At 38.1% G+C, this 24,683-nt stretch overlaps 1 protein-coding gene across 1 annotated transcript; it reads left to right on the forward strand.

Annotated features, from left to right (window-relative positions):
* Positions 1 to 2,228: 2,228 nt before the first annotated feature.
* Positions 2,229 to 7,862, forward strand: LOC306763158 (uncharacterized protein). Its single transcript, XM_079249876.1, has 6 exons — positions 2,229 to 2,786; positions 2,911 to 2,956; positions 4,389 to 4,480; positions 4,743 to 4,853; positions 4,968 to 5,244; positions 7,340 to 7,862. Exons 1-6 carry the CDS (start codon positions 2,230 to 2,232, stop codon positions 7,538 to 7,540), a joined length of 1,284 nt encoding a protein of 427 aa, XP_079106002.1. The 5' UTR covers position 2,229; the 3' UTR covers positions 7,541 to 7,862.
* The last annotated feature ends 16,821 nt before the right edge of the window (positions 7,863 to 24,683 follow it).

Consider the following 24,683-nt stretch of genomic DNA (forward strand, 5'->3'; position numbering starts at 1 on the left):
AAACAAACTCCCATCATTACTCAGAGGATTAAACAACCGATTCAATATTTAATCCAGTCTCTGCGTGCATGAGAATGGAATGAAAAGGAAATATCCATTGGTCTCTTGGGGCCTTGACCTGGTTCATTTGTATCTACAGAAATATTAATAACGCAGCAGGGATGTGAAAAGGTTTTAGCAGTAAATTGATCAGTATGAAGGAAGCCTGCTGCTTTTAGCATATCAGAAAAACACATTTCACTCTAATGAGCAGTAACCGCTTGAATCAAAGGTCGGAAAAACATTCAGCTGTTTTAACAGCAGAAAATATCAGAGTGAGATGGATGCATCTTAATTTACCGCCAGTTCAAAGACAAGTCACTTCTTGAATAAAATCAAATGTGTTTGAATCTAAAGTGACCTTTTCAGAGCAGTTTGTGGGCATATTTATCTGCTTTGAAGTGATTGCGTTTTGGCACAAAGATGAAACATACAGAAAACTCTTTAAGTATGAGACACATGAAACTGAATAAAAGAAAGATGTGTGGGAAAATTAATCCAAAGACTTATCGAGGATTTTACATAGATTCCTGATACATCTGTTGGAAAATAAAGATGGTTTCGGAATTTTTTCTGTGGTTTATCTATGATGTTTTTGCCAATTCAGTTCACAGTACAGGAACATCATAGTGAAATTTATTTGATATATCTTACAGGGTTGGTCATGCTTTCTCTCCAAGCTCATCATGCTGCAAAGTACAAAACAAGCAAAACCCACATTTAAATAGAGAATCTCCAACTCTAGATTGAACGTGTAAATTACTCCTCGAAGATTGGGTTCTTCGTAGATCCAACCCTAAATATACTAAGTTGCTGCCATATGATTGGCTGTTTAGATGTTTTTGTTAAAAAGCAATCACACAGTTGTGCATAATAAAGAGGCTGTGTATGAATTAAAACTATGGTGTAAATGCCTGAAAAATTTAGGTAATAGTGTGAAACTTTCATACTGTGGAGGGAGAAACTGGGGCTTTGCAACTATTCCACATGCAGAGTTAATAATATGGAGCTAAATCAGGGCCAATTTGTTTGTTTATTTGAAAAAAATATTTGAAACTGATTAAAATTCATTTGAAAATGAAAGTCAAATTTTTACGGTGAACTTTGAAAAACAGGTAATTGTATACAAAATAAAACAAAGTGGATCCAATGTTAGTATCAAATTTAATTCCAAAGGGGTTATATAATTTATTTTTGAAACACATTTTTTCTAAAAATTAATTTTCAATATTAAATTATTTTGCGAGTTTGAGATTTTATTTACTCAGTTTTAGAATCTAGCGATTCAAATTTAGACTTTTTTTCTGTCATTTTCAAAACCTCATTCACAGTTTCACATTTTTATTTCACTTTGCTCTTTTGATATTTAACTTTCAGATTCCTGTTTTTCAGTTTCAAACTTTTGGCCCTGATGTGGCGTGTGGGCGGGGCTAAAGATAACGGGAATGATTGACAGCACAGCGCAGGAGGCTGACAGCGTTCCCTTCATCATGTTGCCTTCAGGAACCGTAGAAATTGCCATGATTTTTTTAAACACCTGCTGCACAAACTATTATTCTTCAGTAAATCGAAAATACATCCTGTGGAACCAATAAAGATAAGCTATTAAAGTTGTGTCAGTCATTACTTTATACAATTACGCTGCAAGAGTGTTAAATTATGAGCATTTCTCACAACCACGTCACGGGTGACATTTCCCACGCTCCTCAAACTAACGCGACCGTATCTCATGGGAAGATGGCGGCCTCTTCAGGTAACGCAGTCGGCACTAACGATCAGGTAAGTGTTTTTTTTTTTGTTGTTGTTTTTTTTTATAACTGCACCTAGTCCTGATTGTTTGCATCTGTGTTACACAGAGATGAGCAAAGGGAGAAGACAGTTTGTCCATCATGACAATGCTAACGACCACTGTTTTCAGTTTGCCAGTCAGCAGTAGTTTAATTTAATTTAGGCAAGCTAAGCAGTGGGAACCACTACAAAAGATTTTCCACTTAACAAATTTGTGTGCATAACACACGCGGAAATGTGTAGTTTGTATTAACAAGTGAAGTAATGTAACATTATATCCATTTAACTTAGGAGCAGCTGAAAAGAGAGCTTCTTCACCGACTTCTGAATAAAGTTTCCCAAGTCTTGCACAGACAGCCCCTTGATGAGGACTATCTGCATTTTGTTGTCAACCACGAGATGATGCTTTTAAGATCTTTGTCCAACCATGCTGAGATCCCTCAAGATGTTATGAATGCCTTGATGGAGTTGTCAACCCTTGTTAGTATGGAGCATATCGACTCGACCCCATCTCAAGTGCCAGTGTTGGAAGGAGAGCTCGGACGACCTAAATATGATGTGTCTCCTCATCAACTACAGGCACTAACAGAAATGGCCTTATCAGTGCCCCAAATTGCAGAACTTCTGGGAATATCTGTCAGGACAGTAAAACGGCGCTTGCAGGAATATGGCATTTCCATCAAGCAGTGCTACAGTACACTGACTGATGAAGAGCTGGACAGTTTAGTTAGATCAGTCAAGGCAAGAAAACCACATGTCGGATACAGGATGATGAAAGGAATACTTCACGCCATGGGTCACCGTGTCCAGTGGAAGAGGGTGTCCTCATCAATGCATCGGGTGGACTCTGCAGGTGTTCTCTCAAGAATGACAAGGCTGGGATGTGTAGCCCGCAGGACATATTCTGTTCAAGGTCCTCTTCACTTGGTACATATTGACACAAATCATAAACTTATAAGGTAGGATGATGTTTACCTACAGTTTGTAAATGTCCGATGATATTTCTAAATACTGGAATATGTTATTGATTTTTAACAGAGTTGTCTGTTGGTACTTAATAAATGAACTTTTTTTCCCCCACAGATTTGGCCTGGTAATATTTGGAGGGATTGATGGCTACTCAAGAAAGGTGATTTTCCTCTTTCTTTTTATTAGGCAGTTAAAGATGAAAGTGAGATTCTATTCCATTTCAATTCAACTTTATTTATATAGCGTCAAATCACGGCAATGCCATCTCAAGACGCTTTACAGACAGAGGGGAAAACATAATGAAGGCCAATTCATAACAGCCTATATAAGGAAACCAACAGACTGAGTTGGAGGTCCAACTCAATCTCCCATCCTGAGCAAGCACACTGGTGACAGTGGGAAGGAAAAAAACTTCCTTTTAACAGGAAGGAAACCTCCGGCAGAACCCGGCTCAAGGACAGGCAGCCATCTGCCTTATGACATTTTGTTAGGATGTCTGCTAAGCTTGAAATAACTCGAGAGACGGAGCTTCATGTACATTCTTTATTGCTGAAAAACTTGTACTACGCTTTTACAACCAAAACTACGTGCCTCCACACCAACGTGATGACGTAAAACCTCTGCGCCATCTTATGACCACCACTAATAAATGGCTCGGTCTGATGGCTTGATCTGAACATTACATGCCTCTGCTGTGTGGGGGAAAGAGGACAGAAAGACAACAGGAACTGCTACTCCCGGCCAGGGAGACCTGTTGAGACAGGAGACATACATGTTAATGATGCAACACTGTTATTGGGGGGGGGGGATAAAAGAGAGAGAGAGAGAAAGAAGCTCAGTGTATCAGGAAATGTCCCTCAGCAGTCTAAACCTATAGCAGCATAACTAAGGGATGCTAACCATCCCTAGCTATAGGACTTATCAAAAAGATAAGTCTTCAGCCTAGTCTTAAAGGTGGGGAGGGTGTCTGCTTCCCTAACACTAACTGGGAGCTTATTCCATAAGAGAGGGGCCTGATAACCAAAGGCTCTGCCTCCTGCTCGGCTCTTTGAGACTCTAGGAACCACAAGTAAGCCTGCAGTCTGCGAACAAAGTACTCTGCTTGGTATATAAGGAACAATGAGGTCTTTGATATATAGTGGTGCCTGGTTGTGGAGGGCTTTATATGTAAGGAGAAGGATTTTAAATTCTATTCTAGATTCAACAGGCAGCCAATGAAGAGAGGCTAAAACTGGAGAAATATGATCTCTCCTGCTGGTTCTGGTCAGGACTCTGGCTGCAGAAATTCTAGTGAAGATGCTGGTGAAGTGGTTCAACATTAAATTGGCTGTATGATACACCAATCTTCCTGTCTGACAAATTAGTCCAAATATGTTTAGACTTGTTAAGATTACGTGATTAGAAAAGGCTTAGTTAACTACTCCTTTAGAGATATTTTCTTCTTTTGCATTTGAGTGGAGGGCAGATTCCAGCTACTGCTACCTCATGCAACTTACTTTATTTACTTTTGATCTTTTAAATGTGTCAACCTTTTAATTTTACCCAGAAAAAGCTTTGATTAAATTTCCACTGAATCATATTTGTATCTCTAGATCATGTACCTGAGTGCCGCTACTAATAACAAAGCAACCACTGCACTTAATTTCTTTCTTGAGGCTGTGCAAAAGTATGGCTTTCCATTAAGGTAAGAAAATGATTTCATTGTGATTATTTCCAACATTTTACTAATCTGCCAGTTTGATTCTTCACAATAACCTTGAAACCCTCAGCCAATCAGAGAACAATTTCTGTCAGATAAAGTTCTGTCTGTCGTTCCATTGTATACATTTTGATATGAAAGTTTTGTAATATACATGTTCAGTTGTGAATTGTTCAAATTTTAGTAAAGTGTTTCCAAACTGACTAAACTTAAACTGTTAATCTTTTAATGTGCAATTTATTTTCAGAGTGCGAGGTGATCAAGGGGTGGAAAATGTTGGGATAGCAAGATGCATGTTCACCATCAGAGGCTGTGGAAGAGGAAGTTTCCTGTCAGGCAAGAGTGTCCACAATCAAAGGTATATTTAATATTTTCATAGTTTTCCCCAAGGATTAATAAAACAAGGTTTCATTTGTTTTTCAAGTTGGCAACTTATGAGGAAACTTTGGCATACTTTGATATCATTGAACAGAATAGAGCGCTTGTGGCGAGATGTGTGGATGGCTGTTACAAGCGTACACTATGAGAACCTTCACAACCTTGAAGATGAAGGCCTTCTGGATCCGTCTGATGCTGTCCACATGTTTTGTGTCCAGCACACATTTCTTCCACGTCTGCAGAGGGATCTGGACATCTTTAGGCTTGGCTGGGATAACCACCCTTTAAGAACAGAGCACAATCTGTCTCCACAACAGCTGTGGACAGTAGGACTGCACCAGAATCCAGTCGATGCTCCAGATGGAGAAGAGGTACAAAATGAAAGAATTAAAAATTCTACAAGCTGTTTCTGAAGTGTGTTTTAAAATGTACACAGGGGAAAAACACAAATATAGCAGAAAATAGCACTTTCCTGGTCAATCCTGGTCCTCAGAGACTAACGCCCTGCATGTTTTTAGAGGTAACCTTAGCTAACAGCTAACACACCTGACTAAAATCGGTTCATTGGCAGACTTGCAATGTACACGATGAGCGGTTTATTTAATCTGAATCAGGTGTGCTGGAGTTGGAAGGAACTAAAACATGCAGGGCAATGGTCTCAGAGGACCAGAATTGAGAAATGCTAAGCTAGATCACTCCTTTGGACCGTTCAGAATGAGACAAGAAATGAATAAGAAGCCTAAGTGATTTTTTTTCCCCTTCACTTTACTTTATTTCACATATGATTCAGGTGGAGGTGTGGATGGATGTGTATGGTGTACAAGTGTTTCTGGTCGTTCACATACATATTACTTATGTTGTAACTTGGGTCCTAATGCAACTGCAGCTCACTCTTGATTGAGACACTCTTGGCAAACACAAAACTTGGCTTAGTGATGCCACTCACGATACATGTGAGTAGTTCACCTTGTGCAAATGAACACTGGTGATCTGGGGGTTCTGTTCTAGATAGTGGGTTATGTTTAAACTCTGAGTATGCTAACCTCATTGCCGGCATGTTTACCATGAAGAAACTCTACAGGTAGATTTTTTTTTGCTGAATTAGCTGTTTGTAGCAACATGACTCCAGAGATTTATCTGTTGAATTAATACACAATTATTTACGTAAAAGAAGATTTTTTAGAATATTTGTTGGAATAGGATTTCTTCATCAATGGCTTATCAATCAGCACCATTCTGCACTTACTCTGATGCTCTGGCCATAGATATCCGACATGAACCGTCTATATAAGATGACTTCACAGCAGGATTTGTACTTTGTGAAGAACTCCATTTGTAAATGCAACTTTTCTTAAACATCACTGGTAACACAAAGCATTGAGAAGTACAACGGTATCTGGAGTCATTGGGAATGCCGTCACGTCTGAAATCCTTTCATAAATGTGTGATGATAGAAATCTACTGTTGGTCTCTCTGGATCCAAGCAGACGATGTCTCCTCACCATCCTTTTCATATTGTCATTAGGCAGACGCTTTTTCCCAAAGTGACTTACATGCACTAAGGGATCAATTGACCATAGTAATTAACCTAACGTGCATGTCTTGTGTGTGGGAAGACGAGCTTGAGAGAACCTACACAAGCACAGTGAGACCTTCTTGCTATGAGGCCACAGTGCCAACTACTACACCACCATGCTGGCATTCTTCCTCCTCCTCCAATGAAGATCATTCTGCTTCAGTATATTTTAAAGAACCTAATGTGGCAAAATCTGAGTAGTGACAATTCCAACAGCAGCGTTTTCAGCTGTGGTTAAAGTCTCACTTAGATCAGGACACTGTGATACAGGCCCTCTCAAGTCATGTTAGATGAGAGAACATTTACTGAAAGTGTTAAAACATACGTATACGGTTTCAAGTTCTAAATGTAAAAATAGCCACTAAATATTTACAAGCCAATGAAATAAAAGCAGAAGATGTCTAATCAGGATAGACTACAACACCTCACTAAAAGATTTATTTAAACTAACTTTGTTTCCTGCACATACAGTATGTCTCCTCTATTGGAATTGAATCTAAATATAACAGCTTTTATTCTTTCCACCAACATTTCAACTTATGTTCCAGTTTTAATAAAGTTAAATATCTGAAAAGAGGATCAAATTTCCACATTGACTCAGGAAGCAGTTTTCTTCTATGGTGCTTCATCTTTATTTAGCATCAGCAGCCATTTTCCATTTTACTAAAACCTCTTTGTGCAGCCTCATTCTGAAATAAAAATGTCTCCCTCAAGCTGGGTCAATAACCAGCTTAATGTGCACATCACTTATTTAGTCCATACACTCTGCATTTTGTTTGACTTCTCTGCATAAACATTTCCACACTATCATAGTCTTATATTGTATGTCTTTTCTATAGTGTTAAAATGTTCAGCTCCATGGCTCTACATTTTTGTTTTCTTCATCATAGGAGAGGGAGGATCCAGAGGTTGACATCAGCGAGTTGGACGGGACCAGTGCTGGAATAGTTCTTCCATCTGTTGAATGTCCTCTCTCTGAGCAGGACATGGCAAGACTAAGAGAGACTATTGATGTTACAAGGCCATCTCAGTCACAGGGACGAGAGATTTATTTGGATGTATTGAACTTTGTGCTTAATCATATTTCATAAATAAAATCACTTAATTTTTCCTTTCAACCCAGCAGGTTAGGGAAGTTTTAACATTTATTTGTTGTGATGCAACATGGAAAATGGAATGGCTTAGAAAAACACAATCATCTCATTCCAAACAGCATTTTTTCCTGTGAAATAAAATTGACAAACTTTTGAACTGTAAATTGTCTATGTATTTTATCCAGTGAGAACACTTTAGTTGTTAATCTACAACTTAGAAAGGTGCTTCTTTAACTTTAACAATAGTTTACTTAACAATTTGTTTTTGAGGTTTAACCTAAACCAATGGAAGTCAATGAAAGCAATTTAAACATTGTTAAATTCCTGGCCAAGATGAAAAGCCTCCATCAGAACCATCTTAAATTGATCATAGGACTTCATATGCTTTACAGGCAGCACGATGGTCTTAGCACAGGCAGATACAACAGGATAGCAGATGCTGTGATTCCCATAGTCTGCACCACAGTCATGGTTAAACTTGATCACCACAGCAAAGTCTTTCTTCTCTGAGGGAAGGAGCGGAATATGACCCTGACCGGTGATCCACTGCAGAAACCTGGCAGGTGTAATGGATCTTGGGCCACTTTCATCATCTAGATGCTCTGGAGTTTCTGGTAGGATAAGAGCTGATTTAAAATGAGGTCTTTAAAAAATTTTTGCATTTTGAACAAGAAAAGTAAAATTTAAGACTGACGAATGATAACTGAATATTGCAGCCATGGCCAGACATAACATCAGAAAAATCCTGAAATTTGACAACTTCCCACTTAACAGAAAATAACCATTCACCTTCTGATTCATACAGAAAGTCTTGCATGAAGTTAATCATCTCCAGCTCGATCTGATGCTTTGTGGTTCCCTTTTCACTCAGGTGAGGGTGAACAGATGCCATGATAAACTCTGCATTGACCTATGATATTAAGAAGCCAATTATTTAATCTTTTATTTTTTTCTGTCACAAATGGTAAATACTGAATAGTCCATTTTGAGTTTTGAGTACTTACTTTAACATCTTCCCCTGGAACAAAAAGAGACTTGCAGATATCTGGGTACTGCTTAATCAGCTCAAGAAGGCCGTACAGCTGCAAACCTTCCCTAAGTTGTTCCAACAAAGGTAGCAATCTGAGCACAGCATGGAGTATAATGGCTCTGTCAGAAAGAAAAGGAGGGAAAAAACATCCTCTGAACCTTAATTTTATTATATTTCTATACGCAAACAAAATTGTGTCGTGGCATACCGGACAATCAGCTCCTTGTTTTGAACTGAGATAGCTCCTGTGAATCCACAGTTTAAGATCTCATCGGTTAGACCCTCAAACATCTGTTCAGTTGAGGATTCAACCTGATCATTTGACAAAATTGCAAAAAGAGATTATGGATAGATTTAATTATGAGATTAGAGATGCATTCGTGTATTAAGATAGTATTTATACTGGCCATTCAGCACCTGGTCAATCAGTGCACGCAACTGGGAATCAGTCACAGTATTCTTGTCGAGAAGTGTTGGGTCAATCTGCCCATCACAGAGGTAACCGTAAGCCCATGGGCTGAAAAATGCAGGGGCAGGACCTCCTTGAGCCAAACTAACGGCCAGAATCTCTCCAACAGTCCTACTTATAAAAACTAAGCATGAGTGTATTGTTTATATTATCAAATATTACATGAAACACCAGTTTGCCTTTAAATAGGAGTACCTGAAGAGTCCACTATCAAAGTCAGTCAAGGAGTAGCGTGGACTTTTCTGGTGTGGTGGTCCCTCAAAGAAACGAGTCTCAATTCCAGCCACCATTTCTATCAACAGAAGTGTGATATGTATTAACTGTGGTGTAAAACAGTCTTCAGTGTTACGTATCACTTTTTATTGTTGTAAAAGCTCAGTAATCAGTAGCAACACAAATTTCTTTGAACATGTGTGAAATTTCTTTCAACTGACCATATATTGCTTTTGTCAGCAATTTTTTACAACTTTAGTAGACCTGAAGAGGACAATGCTCACCTGAAGGGACTGAGCAATTAATATCTTCATAAAAGTAAAACCAAGTCATAATAGTAATATTTTGACACTGTTAGAGTTGTGGTGTTATAACTGTCATAACTCATATATAATGTCACCAATTTGGGATAAGCCATTCCTTAAATGTAAATATGTGTTGTTCTTTTTTTTTTTAATTAACCTGTGAGAAATTCTTTTCGAAGGGCACCGGTGTCTATTCCTGCTTCCCCAAAGAAGGACACCTTCAACGTTGCAGTGGGGAAATTTTTCTTCTGACGTTGCCACTGCAGAAGGCCTCTTTCCAGAATGTTTGTTCTTGAAATGTGGATGTTGAACTGTTTCTCCACATCAACTCTTTGACTAATGGCATCCAGTACTTCATTGATACTGATGAGAAACCATAGGTAACAGAATGTACTTCTTTTGTTCAGTTAGACAATGAGTAGTTTCCTGTGTTTAAGTATTTACCTTTTAATATGCTCCTCTTCTCTTGTGTTCTCCTTAACTTCATCCATCATGAGATCATCTTTGCTTCTAATGAATGTACAACGGATGTATTCAGTGTATAAATGTTTCATTTACAAAGAACAGTATTTACGTTCTGGAACGTCATTTGAAGAGCCACAATATCAAATACAGTACCTTTCTCCACAAGTGCTTGCATGGATTTCGAGGAGGTGTGGTGCAAATTTAAAGTTACAGATAGGACACAGAAGCTTCTACAATACACATATACATTCAAATATTAATAAGAGCTTAAATGTAGTGATAATAATGCACTATAATAATTACCATTAAGATATTTACCTCTTCATCCAATTCATCTATGTCAGTGTGCTCTGGGGGAGGTGTCACAGAAACTATTTGAACCTTGCTTTGACATGCCTGAACCAAATAACAGACAAGTTACAATGGTCAACAATTAAGAATAAAAACGTAATGCAATTACATAATACAAATGCATATACTGTTCTAAGGTATACCTACCTCAGTATCCTCAGCTGAAGATGCTGACTCTCTGCACTCTTGCACATGAAGAGCCAAAATTTGCAAAGGCAGACTCACTTTGCATGTTTGGCATTGTGCTTTCGGCATGTTTCTGAATTCCACTGCATCAGGAGGTAATGGAGAAAGGTCAAATTCTTGTTGTAAAGGAACTATATATAACAAATTTTTCCCAGCTCCAGTCACAGAACGTATAAGGGTCCCAGTGTATCCTCCACAATCAGGAGGAACCAGTGTCAGTTTCCGTTTACCCTGACCACCTAAAATAAATAGTGTGCAGATAAAACTAAATTATTTGCACATTGATGCGAATTTAGTATAGTTTTACATCCATTGTTTTTATCCCTACCTGTAGCTTTGTACAGTAGCCATCCTCCAGTTAGCCCTTGCATCTTAGGATATTCATTCTGAAGAAGTCCAAAGAACTGCAAAAAATAGAATACTGCAATGCCTGCAATTATCTTAGAAAACATACAAAATGTAATTATTTATATATTCATTAATTTAACTTTGCTGCACCTCTTCATGGCTCATGTCCTTGGACATTGTGAGATGTCTTTTACCCAGTCCTGCCTGGGCAAGCTCAAACTCTTCAGAGGAAGTTGGTGTCGTTTCCGCATTGCAGTTCAACAGGTAAACATAGAAACTGAAAGGCTTCCATGTCTTTAAAGATGGTATCCCATGAATCTTTGCATTAAATATCTTTCGTTTTCCAAGATAACTTTTCTTTACAAAAATTCCTGGGAAAGATCTGAATACAATGAGAAAAGTGAGTAAGATGGTAGCACAGTTAAAATAACAACACAAACTTGTAAAAAAGCATTTAAAAACTGTTCTTGAAAAAAACTTTCTCTATTTTCTGAAACCTTGTCATCTCCTGATCTACAGTAGAAGGTTGCTGTTCCTGCTTGTGCTGGCTGGTGCTGTCCCTGAGAAAGGTTTTGAGTGAGCACAGTAATAAGGTTCTGTGCGGCTGCTGCCACTGCTGAACTGTGGTTGGCATTCTGACAAACATACCAGCCAAGACAATCCACATGTAGAGAAAACAGGAGAAACAATTATGAGGCCTGTATAACTAAAATAAATTAGCAGAAGCATTATAATGAATACTGCATAAACAAAGATCTGTGAGAGACTCACGTTTTAATCATTATGGGACTTTTTTGTCGTTTTTTTTCTGTTCATGTCCTCTTAAAAAGTAAAAATAAAAAAAGACAGATGTAGCCTTCTAACAGTTTTCGGCAGTTTTGTGTTGTGTAGTATGATCAGAGAAAGACTTCGCTGCTATGAGCTGCTCTAAAAATACTGATGGTTACAAATGAGCTAATGGGTCACCAAAACGTTCTTAACGATGTTAATCATAAATTTAAATATTTGTAATCAAGTCATTTCAAAAACTTTGCATATCTGTGTGAGATGATCAGCACCCTATACACCCCCACCTATAAAATTAGGATTATGTTAGTGTTATCGTTCAAAGGCTGCCTGTCCATTATCAATCAATCCACGAACTCGCGCTGATGTCTGCTGACGAGAGCAACCGCTAGCTAGCCTGCCTAATGGCAACTGTTTAACATGTTATATGGCAATTAACCCAAACAATGGAATGAACAAGCAGCGGCAAACGCAACAAGTATTTGAATTTCTCCTTTCACCAACACAGATGCAAACAATCAGGACTAGGTGCAGTTATTAAAAAAAAAACACTTACCTGATCGTTAGTGCCGACTGCGTTACCTGAAGAGGCCGCCATCTTCCCATGAGATACGGTCGCGTTAGTTTGAGGAGCGTGGGAAATGTCACCCGTGACGTGGTTGTGAGAAATGCTCATAATTTAACACTCTTGCAGCGTAATTGTATAAAGTAATGACTGACACAACTTTAATAGCTTATCTTTATTGGTTCCACGGGATGTATTTTCGATTTACTGAAGAATAATAGTTTGTGCAGCAGGTGTTTAAAAAAATCATGGCAATTTCTACGGTTCCTGAAGGCAACATGATGAAGGGAACGCTGTCAGCCTCCTGCGCTGTGCTGTCAATCATTCCCGTTATCTTTAGCCCCGCCCACACGCCACATCAGGGCCAAAAGTTTGAAACTGAAAAACAGGAATCTGAAAGTTAAATATCAAAAGAGCAAAGTGAAATAAAAATGTGAAACTGTGAATGAGGTTTTGAAAATGACAGAAAAAAAGTCTAAATTTGAATCGCTAGATTCTAAAACTGAGTAAATAAAATCTCAAACTCGCAAAATAATTTAATATTGAAAATTAATTTTTAGAAAAAATGTGTTTCAAAAATAAATTATATAACCCCTTTGGAATTAAATTTGATACTAACATTGGATCCACTTTGTTTTATTTTGTATACAATTACCTGTTTTTCAAAGTTCACCGTAAAAATTTGACTTTCATTTTCAAATGAATTTTAATCAGTTTCAAATATTTTTTTCAAATAAACAAACAAATTGGCCCTGATTTAGCTCCATAAGGTTAACTGTCTTGCTTGTACTGACATTGCACTGGAATTCTATATTAATGGAAAAAAAGTTAAATATTTAATAAAAATGCTGGTAAAGATCCTGTCCAGGATGTATCCTGCCTCTCACCCAATGACTGCTGGGATAGGCTCCAGCTTCCCTGAAACTTTTATTTGGACAATTGGTTAAGAAAATGACTGACTGATTGGCTAGCAAAGATTTTTACAAAATTTTACATGTATTTACTCATGTGACATTTTAAGTTTTAAGGGATACTTCTGGTTTATTTCAGCATCACATTATCATTATTATACACCCCCCTCCAAATAAAAACAAAACAATACATGTCCTTCAAGACAAAAAACTGGCAGCTGTGCAACTCAGTCAATAATCAAGTTGTGCTAAGTTAGCTGGTCACAGCATCTAGAATCTGCATGAATCCCATCAGACATTTGGCTTTGAGTTGACACCTACCTCACGAAGTAAAACAACTTGAAAATATGTAAAAAAAAAAAAAAAAACAGCAACAGTAACAGTTCTTTAAATTCTCCAAAACCGAAGTGTCATGGTGTAGACCATGCCTCCTAGTGAATATGTGAACCAGAATGGTGAGTGTTCAAATACCCTTTATAGAGCAAGTGGCATGCACCATGTTGAAGGGGTGTTTCCTTTTCACGTTAATGTAACTGATCATTTCTAAAGGATCTATTTTAATATGTATATATTGAGCCATGTTGGAATGTTTCATAGCCTTGGCTAAATTCTGTTGGCAGATAGACGTACGTAGTAAATTTTGTGTCTGGGCATTGTAATAATTGTAAAGTGAATGTTAATTAATGACGCTTTGTGTTGTAGGAGGGGCCTCCAGTATAAAGCTGGAGGAGAACCTTCAGGCGAGAGAGCATTTTTGTTGTGATTGAGCAGCCTTTGAATATTGCCTGTCCAACTGCTAGCTGATTTTTGTTTGTGACTAAATAAAGACAAAGTAGAAGAGCAGAGCTTCTACACATTTTTTTCCATCACCACAACCAGCCTCACACTCAAGAAAAGCAGTATCATGGCATGTTTTAAGATCTCTTTTAGCTCAGGAAACCCAACTCTTACTTTTTTGTCTTTGCCTTGTGTTTTTAATTCTAAACATATATATATATATACAGTTTTATATATATACATATATATATATATATATATATATATATATATATATATATATATATATATATATATATATAGTGTGAGATGTTTTCAGGTCTTAGCCTCTACACCAGTAGAAGGAGCCGCCTTGCAACTTTCATTTTTACCAGTGGTTTTTGGCAGCAGGCTGCTTTATGTGCAGGGTTGGAGGGACATGATAAGAAATGAGCTTGTGAGCGTCGTTGTGTCACTTAATGGGTATATTACTGACTAAAAGATAACTTGTTCTCTCCCCATGTACCATTCACTACATTACAATAAGTTCATTTTATTATGTATTTAAACTTTTATCAAAGAAGCCCTGATCCCAGTACATTACAAAGAGTGACAAAAAGTCTGTTGAGATGACATTTTTTTATTTGATTCACACTTTTTATTGTCATCTCAAAAACACTTTTAAACTCTCAAGTGAGCATTTTACTCACAAGAACTTACCTAATGAGTGTGTTAAGTTTCCTCTGGGGCAACTTGTAAGAGGCTTGTTTTTGTCCATGATTAATCTCCAGCATGGCTACATCGAGGCACATGCCCATGTACCAACAGCAAGACAGCCCCACTTCTTTCAGTTTGTTGTCAAGTGTAGCAAAAATGTCCTCGCCTGTGCACTTCGCTTTCAGCGGGGTGAAAACCATCAGGTCCTCATTAAACCTTCCACTAAAGCTGTATCTGATTAATACAAGCAGCTGGGCAGAGTTTGAGACATCTTCTAATTGCAAAGCAAATTTCTCCATCCTTACTTTGTTAATAAATTGGGGCTTCATGTCCTGGGACATGTCTGTCCCACCAGACGTGGTTGCATCAAACAACAGCACTGCTTCCAACTCCAGTGCCAATCTGTTCCTATCCATTGTTGGATGTGTAGAGATAGCAGCGGGTTTCATTGGGATTCCCATGGTTGACTATGGCTTCTTTGTGTCTGCAATTTAATATTCTACCTGATGTGATTCCTTTTGAGCTTTGGTATGGATTATTTGGCTAGTTCTGACTGTTTTAGCCTTACAATTCTCTCTCCTGGAAAAAAAAATCTGCTGGTTTAGCTGCAAGAGAGAAATTTTTAGTGTTCAAGTGTCTTAGCATTTTTACAGCCTTAAGCTCTCATGTGCAAGCACCTCAGTGCACACTATGTATCGGGGATATTGTATTTCATTGATACTAACATATGTGAATCCATATTGGACATATTAGTCTCTAGATTTTTTCTGACTCTTGGAGGAAGGTCGGTCCAGCTACTTATGAAGGACCTCATGGTCTCGTCCTTCGGTGGCAGAAGTGAAAGGTCTCCCTGCCTTGTCTGTGGTAGGAACCAGCCAATGTTTAATTAAAAAAACCTATATTAAACTTTGAGCCTACTCTATTAATCGGAACTGTTTAGAAGAAATTAACAGTACTTCTCTTTACTTCTGACTCCTCGTTGGTTCACTGTGAAGAAGAGATTTTACATTGAATTTCTGTGATCATGTGACCAAAGACATTTGAGTTTCATACATCCAAACACCACAAGTGAGATTACTGATTTGAATATTTGGTGTATTTTCATTCATTGTGAGACCTTTAATTGTGACAGAACTATGATGGAGAATGCAAATGAAATAATCCCTTGTATGCAAACATTTTGACCTTGTGTCACCCACAAATGTAGGTGTTAAATATTGTAATATATGATTTTACTCTTTGTCTCTCAGCAGCTGTTGTGATAATTAAATGGTTGCAGATAATGAATAAATAGTAGCCTATAATTGTTATAATATTAAGTTATTTCTGACAAATACTGTTTATTCCATCAATAATTAGGTTCATAGCCTGTAATATCAAAGTAATACCTCCAAAACACTGATGTTGAAACACCTATCATCTCACTTCACAAGACAAACCCGTCATATTAATCTAAATCATGTTTCAAATAAGTAGGAACAGTACAACACATTTACACATTTGTTTGTAAAGCAACATACAAAATAACAACATTATAATTAAACTGAACTTACAAAATGATCCCATAACTGCATTAATAGCTTTTGTGTTGGAAGGAGAATAAAATAACTAATGTGAATCATTTGGAAGTTTGTGGCTGCTGTAACTGCAGCTGGCCACTAGATGTCACTGCCCTGGTCTGTCTGGATTTGAAGCTTCAAATCTTTTTTTTTAAACAACTGGGAAGAAGTCTCAAAAGCTTCACAAGACTTCAGCTGCCATCTCTCCTGTAAAGTAAATTATGTCTATCGTAATCACCTCTGGGTCACATCAATCCCATCCTCCCATGATATCTTAATCATAGAAGTTCATGTGCTGGTTAACTTAATCCAACTCGTTTTCACATTATATCTATTTAGATTTGTTTTCTTTTGTATTATCCATACATTTATAAGTAGAATCTATATTCTTGTCACTTCAATGAGAACAGTATTTTCAGTAAAGACCCACAGGGAAGATTGCTGCGGATTGCCGTTGTTGACTGAAGAATGTTTGTTTTCTTCAGTTCCCAGAAGGAAAGGAAGCTCTGTCCTTGCTGGAGGTGGATGTGTTTTGCAGAGCAACGTGTTTGTGGACTAATATAACCAGAGGCAAAGTGTTTTGCATTAAGGAGCTATGGGAAGGAGTGTGTCGGAGGGTCAAGCGTTGATGGTTTTAATAATCTATCAGATGTGTGAAAAATGGCTGATTTGTCAGGGGTTAGGGAGCAGTAGCCTGAGGGCTTCGATGAAATCATTCCTCACTATGAATTTTTAATCATCTCATTACTTAACTCCTGGAGAAAAAAAACACACAAGTTGTTGATATTCACTGGATTAAGTTATTGATCAGGACATTACTCTCCCTGTCCATTTTTTACCTCCACCTTGCTACTTCCCTGTTTACCTAATTTTTCCTTCAGAACTGCTTTTTTTCTTGGTTTCATACACTCAACAGTTTGTTGGAAACATTCCTAAGAGATTTTGCTCCACATTGACATGATAGCTGCACATCTATGATGACAATCTCCCATTCCACCACATCCTAAAGCAGCTTTATTGGATTGGCATCTGGTAACTGTGGAGGCCATTTAGAGATGATGTGAGCTTTGTGACATATTGCATCATCCTGCTGGAAGTTTCCATCAGAAAATGCTATGTGTCGTCACAAAAGGATGGACATTGTCAGCAGCAATACTCCGGTAGGCTCTGGTGGTTAATTCATGCCATGTTAGTACTAAGGTGCCCAAAGCAGGGCATGAGAATATCTTCACACATTACACCACCAGCAGCTGTTACCACCAGAACTATTGATCCAAGAAAGGATGGATACATACCTTCATGCTGTTTTCACCTAATACTGATCCTGATATCTGAATGGGAAGCCAGGATGGAGATTTATAAGGCCAGATTACATTTTCCATCTTCTGTCATCTGGTTTTGCTGAGTTTTCCAGTTTACATTTGAGTTTTAATTGGTTTTTGTTTCCAAATTAAAGTTAAAGCTAACCCACTTTAAAGAAATGAAAAATGACCATGTAAACCCTTATTTCTGAATAAAAATGACAATTCTGAAAGAAACTTGAATCTGAAGTAAGCAACTGACCGGTGGACGCTGGTGTAGTGGTCTGCACCATAGCCTCACAGCAAGAAGGTCGCTGGTTTGAGTCTCAGCTGGAGGGGAGGTTTGAACAGTGGCTTTTCTGCGTGGAGTTGTTCTTCCCATGTATGTATATGTGAAACACCCAAAAGACATGCATGTTTGATTAATTGATCAGTTATCACATGTAAATAGTTTTGGATTAAAGTGTCTGTCAGATGTTTAGAAGAAGCTTATTCCCATTTTAAAGTTAAATTTTTTATTTCATCATGTATACCTTTATTCCACTTAAGTTCATTCCAGTCGCTCTGTACATGCTTGTTACCTTGTCCTGTCACGATAAACCCTTCTGCCTTCTGCCTCCCATCTCTGGTTCTCCATCGCCCTTCTCCTCCTCAGTTGCTGAAAAAAGTCATGTAGTATGTTTGTTTTGTTAAAAATTAGAACCAAAATAAAAAGGAAAATGGCTAAATGGTCTTCCATGGTATAACTGACATGAAAAGAAGTAGGAAGTGGAGTTTGCTGATTTCTGGTATATGTGAGTACATCACACCCACCGCCTGTCCAATCAGAACCCCTCCCAACCCACCAATCCATGAAAAAAATCAATTCAATATTACCATATCCGTGTAAAACTCGAAGGACAATACTTTAATTTGGAATGATTCATTCTGAATTGCAAAACATTTAACTGTAGCCTGTGTGAAGCCTCACTTTTCTGTTCTTTGCTGACAGGGGGGGCACCTGGGTGTGGAATTCCTGTGTTAGAGCCCATCTGCCCTGAAGGTTGTGCATTTACACATGGTATTTTACACACCTTGGTTGTAACCTTTGGTGGTGGAATGGGTCTGACTCAGCTGCAGAGAGGTGAAGCTGTGGTTCAGGGAGCAGTGGCAGGTGAGGCAGACTGGTGCATGTATGCTGCATGTCTAATTATGATCTGTCCCTATCAGTAGTAGTGTGTGGAGGCCTTGAGAGAAGACGTGATAGAAGACAGACAGGCTGGCTGTCCTCATCCTTCCCCTGGACTGTATACATTATTACTGATATTACTGGCAGTCACACTTTAATGTCCTGATAGCTCATTTGAAAAAAGCTGCTTTTATTCAGCTTTTTTGGGACTGAACCTGTTTTTTTCTTCCAGAAGGGCAACAGAACGGGCAGATTGTGTCCAGAATGGCGGTGGTCGTGAATGATCTTAAAGGCCCTCCGGAGGCTTTCGGAAGTAACAACTTCATCCAGTAAGGCTAATGGAAAGCTGATTTGTCCTTTCAAGAGTCAATTGTCCTCTGCAGCCTTTTCTTTTTGGCATGCCACATGTTTTGGAGCACAAGAGCATGCTCAATGGTGGGTCTACAGAAGTGTATCATCAGCCTCACCTTTAGTCTGCTCTTTTTGAGTATTCTCATCTGAGGTGTCTTGTGCACCACCACTGCTGTATTTGATGAGCAACAGGGGTCCTCAGAAATGTGGAAATTTAATTGAAGCGACCCTGTCAGTGCAGTCCCTGTTGATGAAAATAAAGTGGGTTTGGCTTTCTTGTTTTTTTAAATCAATGACCACCTCAATTTGTTTGGGTGTTGAGGGACAGATTGTGTCTCAAACACCAGTCACCCAGTCCCTGTGGCTCGTCCCTGTAGACTGTCTCGCCTCTACCAGTTATGAGCCCCACTGTCAATTATAAATGTAAAGATTACATGAGTCACTGTTGTCTCTATTTCATCTCCAACCAGTCTGCCCATTCTCCTCTGACCTCTGACATCATCATACATTTTGGTCCAGACAACTGGCACTTGCTGGATACCTGCTACCTTCTGATTGGCTGATTAAACATGTTTAATTACAAGCGATTTAACACTGGTACCAAATAAAGTGGGTGCTAAGTGTGTTGAGCATGAAATACTCTCCTGCCATCAGTTTTACTCTCTTGCCTTAATTCTGGATCAAATTACATTGAATTAATTGATATAAAGTTTTAAAAACAGGCTTTTTCTCAGACCAGCCCATGTGAAGGACTGCCATCATGTGGTAAAGGAGATCCAGTTTCATTTTGAACTACAACAGCTTTTCTGACCTTTCATCTATTATTATTTTAACTAATTAAAATAATAATAATAATGTAAATGCCCCTATGGGCATTCACATTATTGAGATCCTGTTCGGCCATTTGTATTATTATTCCGCCAAACTTTGCCGCACTACTCGTCCTGCACAGTTCAGGTCACTTCAACCCTTCGCATATCAAACCCTGCAGCTCCTTCGGGAGATGTGTGCTACAGCTTTTGTCGTTTCAAATCTTTGTAGTTTTTTAGATATTTAACATTTTGTGAAAAATTAATTCAGCCTTTCAAACCCATTGTGCATTGGACGTTGCAAAAATTCATGTGATTGGTCAGTTTTTGCATAATGAGCTAAAAACTGCTTCAACAGGGTTTCGGAGCTCTGCACCAGTTGACAGTGTCCAGTTCATCAATATCCCTTCCCTATTGTCTTTCCTGCAAAATGTTTGGCACGCAGCTCCTCTCACACCTTTTGCCTCACTTCAACCATTCAAATATCAAACTTTTCATCTTATTCAGGAGATATGTGCTATGACTCTTGGTTTTTCTAACATTTAAACTTCTCAAGTTATTCACATTTTTGCCTAATGTTAAAATCCTCTCCAGTGATTGGACAAAACGGAAGTCAGCTCAGCGATTGGTCCATTTTGTGCACCAGTACTCAAGTACACATGCAAGGCACGGGTTCAAATGCAGCATTTAACATACAGCTCTGTTGTCCTTTGTTTGCTGTTGTTTGTGTGATGGCATGCAGTTCTGCAGGCTGCTCAATGTGAACTATTAGTCGCAGCTGCGCACTTGAAGGAGTAAAAGAGTATATTTGCAAATGTCACAGTTAAATATGAAAGATTTGTTCCAACAATGCTCCCTGCAACATTTCAACACTTTGATAAATCTTACACACATTGAACAAAGTATTTCACATCTTCACTGGAGATTAGTTCAAGCTTGCACATGTTTTTGCAATCCCACTAATTACACCCTGTTGGAAGTGAAAAAAAAAGGCATGCCCATCCCAATTGGAAAAATTTTTAATACTTTTTCCAAGGTGCAATTAAGTGTACTAGTGGCATAGTGAGTAAGTCAGTGTGCTTCAATACAGAAGTGCATGGGTTCAATCCTATTGTGGGGCAATTAGAAAAAGTGTCAGTTGTATTTATTTTTAATTTCTTATCCTTATGCAAATTCATTTCAATCATTCAGCATAGTTCAATAAATGGGCATTCACATTTGCTGTTATTTCAAAAATAGCTTTTTCTGGTTATTTTTATTTTAATAACATTATTTCTTTCATTAAAACTTTAATTTTCTTTTGAAAGCTCAAGTTTTGTCTTGCTGAAATAGAGATATACCTAACATGTCTCTGCAGCTCTTAAGTAGATAGTTTGCTACAATGAGTGGCTGTTTGTGAGGTAAAGATGCTCTTTCCACTGTGGTTTTGAATGTGTGAGACATTCGCTGGGTAAGTGTGAAATTCATGCATCATGTATTGCTGTGAAACTGAAGCAGTGGTCCTAAGAAGCATATCCTCGACCCATTTCTGTTAACATGAACTTATTGGAGGTGTGAGATGTGGATGGAATCGCAGGTATCCACCTGAAAAGTAAACTTGAGTCCAATATATCTGTAGAAATCACGCTGACTTCCAAATATAGAGTTGGCTTTGAGCAACTTTTTTTTAAATTTTCTGTGTTTAAAATGCCTAAATCCAATTTTCTGTCCACATGTCATCACTGCAAGCTGAGCTTTTATGAAAAAAGTTTTATTAGTGAAGTGAGATATCACAGATTTTCTTTCAGTTATGATCCCAAGTAAAATTCAAGCCAAAATCAGCAGTACTCATCCTATACTTTGAACAAAAACCTCTTGTGTTTGGAAAATAATGTTTAAAATAGCCTTCGCTAAGCGGACACAAACTCATAGTTACATTTGTACAGAATACTTTGTGACTTAAACCATGTAGGCAAAAATACATAAATACTATAATAACTGTGTATGTTACTCAACACGTGCATACAAAAATAATCAGTTAAGCATCTATCTAAACAAATAAGAATGATTAATGTTATCAATCTATCCCAAATAAAAAATATTTGCAGCTGTAAAAAAATGTATATTTATTTATTTTTTTTTTTTATAATCCCACAATGGCCCTGGTGATAGACTGGCGACGTGTCCAGGGTGTTCCTGCCTCTGGCCTGAAGACTGCTGGGATAGGCTCCAGCTTTCTGCGACCCTTAACTGGACTAAACTATTTAGAAAATGAATGAATGAATGAATGAATGAATGAAAATCCCACAATTGTTGTGTAATATAATAAACATAGCCTCTGCAGCATCCTGACTGATTAAATGTAGACCTGTTGAATTAATGTGAGCTGATCTCAGAGACACATATCAATCTGAGCTTAGCTCATACAACTATATATTGTAGTATTTACATATTTCATAACCATCTTAAATGCTGCACAGAACAAAACACGATGCCTTAGTCTTGAGAAGGAGAATGACTCCTGTTGTCATCATCAACACAAAAAGCTGATTTACTTTCCTAAAATCCAGTATCAATGCTACACAGCTTCACATTTTCTCCCTCTATGACAGTGATGCGTGTCTCGCTCTTGAAGCCCTCTCCTCTCTTCCTCTTCCTCATCAGAACTTCATTGTATACTATGTTATGACTGACTCTCAGATGTCAGGATGTTTGTGGCGTTGCGATGCCTCACGTACTCCTCCGCACATTACACTGTCTGTTGCTGTTCAGCTCCATATGCAACCGCTACAGACTGAATACTGAGCGAGTGATCGGCACACTGAGCCCTATTTCCCATCTAACTGGTAGGCGGAAGAAAAAGTAGTTCAAAGAAGATCTTGATATTTTATTTATTTTCCAGTGTTCAGTTTGTGATGAACTACTGCAGTTACTACAGTTACCCCAAATTACATTAAATATCAATAGTCTAACATGAACATCTAACATCTATTCTCAAACATTGAAAGTTGGTATCTGATGTGTCAATATGTAAGTATTGATTTACATAACTTGTTTCAATGTACTAAAATTAGTGCAGAAAAGTCCAAAAAGTTTAGTCAAAAAACTCACACATAAATTTACTTACAACACTGGAATGTGCAGTAGTGCAAGTCATTGTCAAATTCTGTTATTTAGATGTGTTTCTGTGTCTTTGCTTCAACGTGCATGGTAATGCCACTATTATAAACCAGAAAACATTAACAATTAACTGGGGCTTGACTTGTGTTTTTCTCAGAGCAGTAATCCCGTCTGTGTAATCCAGCTTGTTTCTCAGCAGTTCACCATTTCCCCACAGCAGGAAGAGACTTCTCAGCTCTGCTTGGACCAATGGAGTGTCTTAATAAGTGAGAATAAAGGAAATAAAAGGCAGGGGAAGTGTGACACACACCTTCTGTCTCGCGTACAGTGCAGCCACTTCTTGTTTTAACCTTAACGAATGGAGTCTGACAGCCGGCTTTTGTCTAAAATGTGAGAAGAACTTGGAGCCGAAGTCACATAACGAAGCTTCTGAAAGTGATCTGATGGCAGGAAGAGATGAAACCTTGTTCCACCAAATGTTCGTTCTGCTCGCCGCGGCAGCTCTTAAAGGGCAAAAAGCTCTGATTAATACAACAGCTCCATCTGAATGTGAGAGTTTCTCCTGGGTGTTCATTATGGTGTATACAGCGAGGGAACAAGAGAACATGCTGACAGACAGAAAGCTTTAATCTGATTCTGCCAGAACAAGGTGAAGTCATCTGAAAAGTCGGTTTTATTGTCAATCAATAGACTGATCCTGTCATCATTTTGCTGATCGACTGTTGACCAACACTTTGTTGGGCAACGCTTCCTCCCATTTCGATGGAAGTACACACTTACATATTGTATCTCTAATGTCAGTTCATAAGACTTTTGATCTTACTGTAAAATGTAAATACTGTAAAATAATCATTTCCTCATGACTCCAGCTCTGATTTAATCCTAAAGAGTGGTGGAAACAATGAGCGATCACGTGATTCAGAATACATTTACCCCTCAGAAAAACAACGAATTTCATGTTCCAGCAGCTCATTCATGCATCCGTGTGAATTATTAAGATGCCAGCTTCATAGTTGAAAGAATAAATGAACTGGTAGAACTGGTTGGTTTATGGGGAATGCTTTTGTTAATCAACTCATGTACACGGATTGCCCGGTACACTCTCAAAAATAGAGGTACAAGATAAGGACATTTCTGTACCTATTGGTACATTTTAAAGAAATGTTCTCTCAAAAGTACAATACTGGCCTTTAAGAGACCAGAACAACACCTTCAGAGTATGAAAAAGGGTTCAAAGTGACATAAAGTACAAATTTGTACCAGTTCGACCATAAGGGAACCTGCAGCATTGATAAATGTTATGTTAATGGCTGTAATGTTACAAACTAGAGCAGAGTTAAGTGATGACAGTAGTACTACTAAACAGTCATTTGCTACACCAGACAATGAAGGTCAGATTCTGCAAACTAAGTGTATGGCTGGTCAGTATTTTGAGTTTTTGAAGATTATTTCTAGATTAAAGATAAGATAATATTGCTAGGTGGAATGGACCAGGCCTAATGCTGTGGAAAACATAAAAAAACACAACTTGATAAGGTGAGGTTGAACTTGATAAGGTACAAAAATAGACCAGTACAGAAATGTCTCCCAAAAGAGTACACCCCCAGCGACAAGCATTTGTACCTTTTTAGGTACAAGCTGGTACCTCTATTTTTGAGTGTGTAGTTCTTTCCCCATACCGAGCTGGGTTACAAGAGCTCCTTAGGATCTTCTCTTCCAGTATGCTCCCCGATACGTTGAGGGATACAACA

This window comes from Telmatherina bonti (genome assembly GCF_933228915.1).
Source record: "Telmatherina bonti genome assembly, chromosome: 12".
In the NCBI taxonomy this organism is placed as follows: Eukaryota; Metazoa; Chordata; class Actinopteri; order Atheriniformes; family Telmatherinidae; genus Telmatherina; species Telmatherina bonti.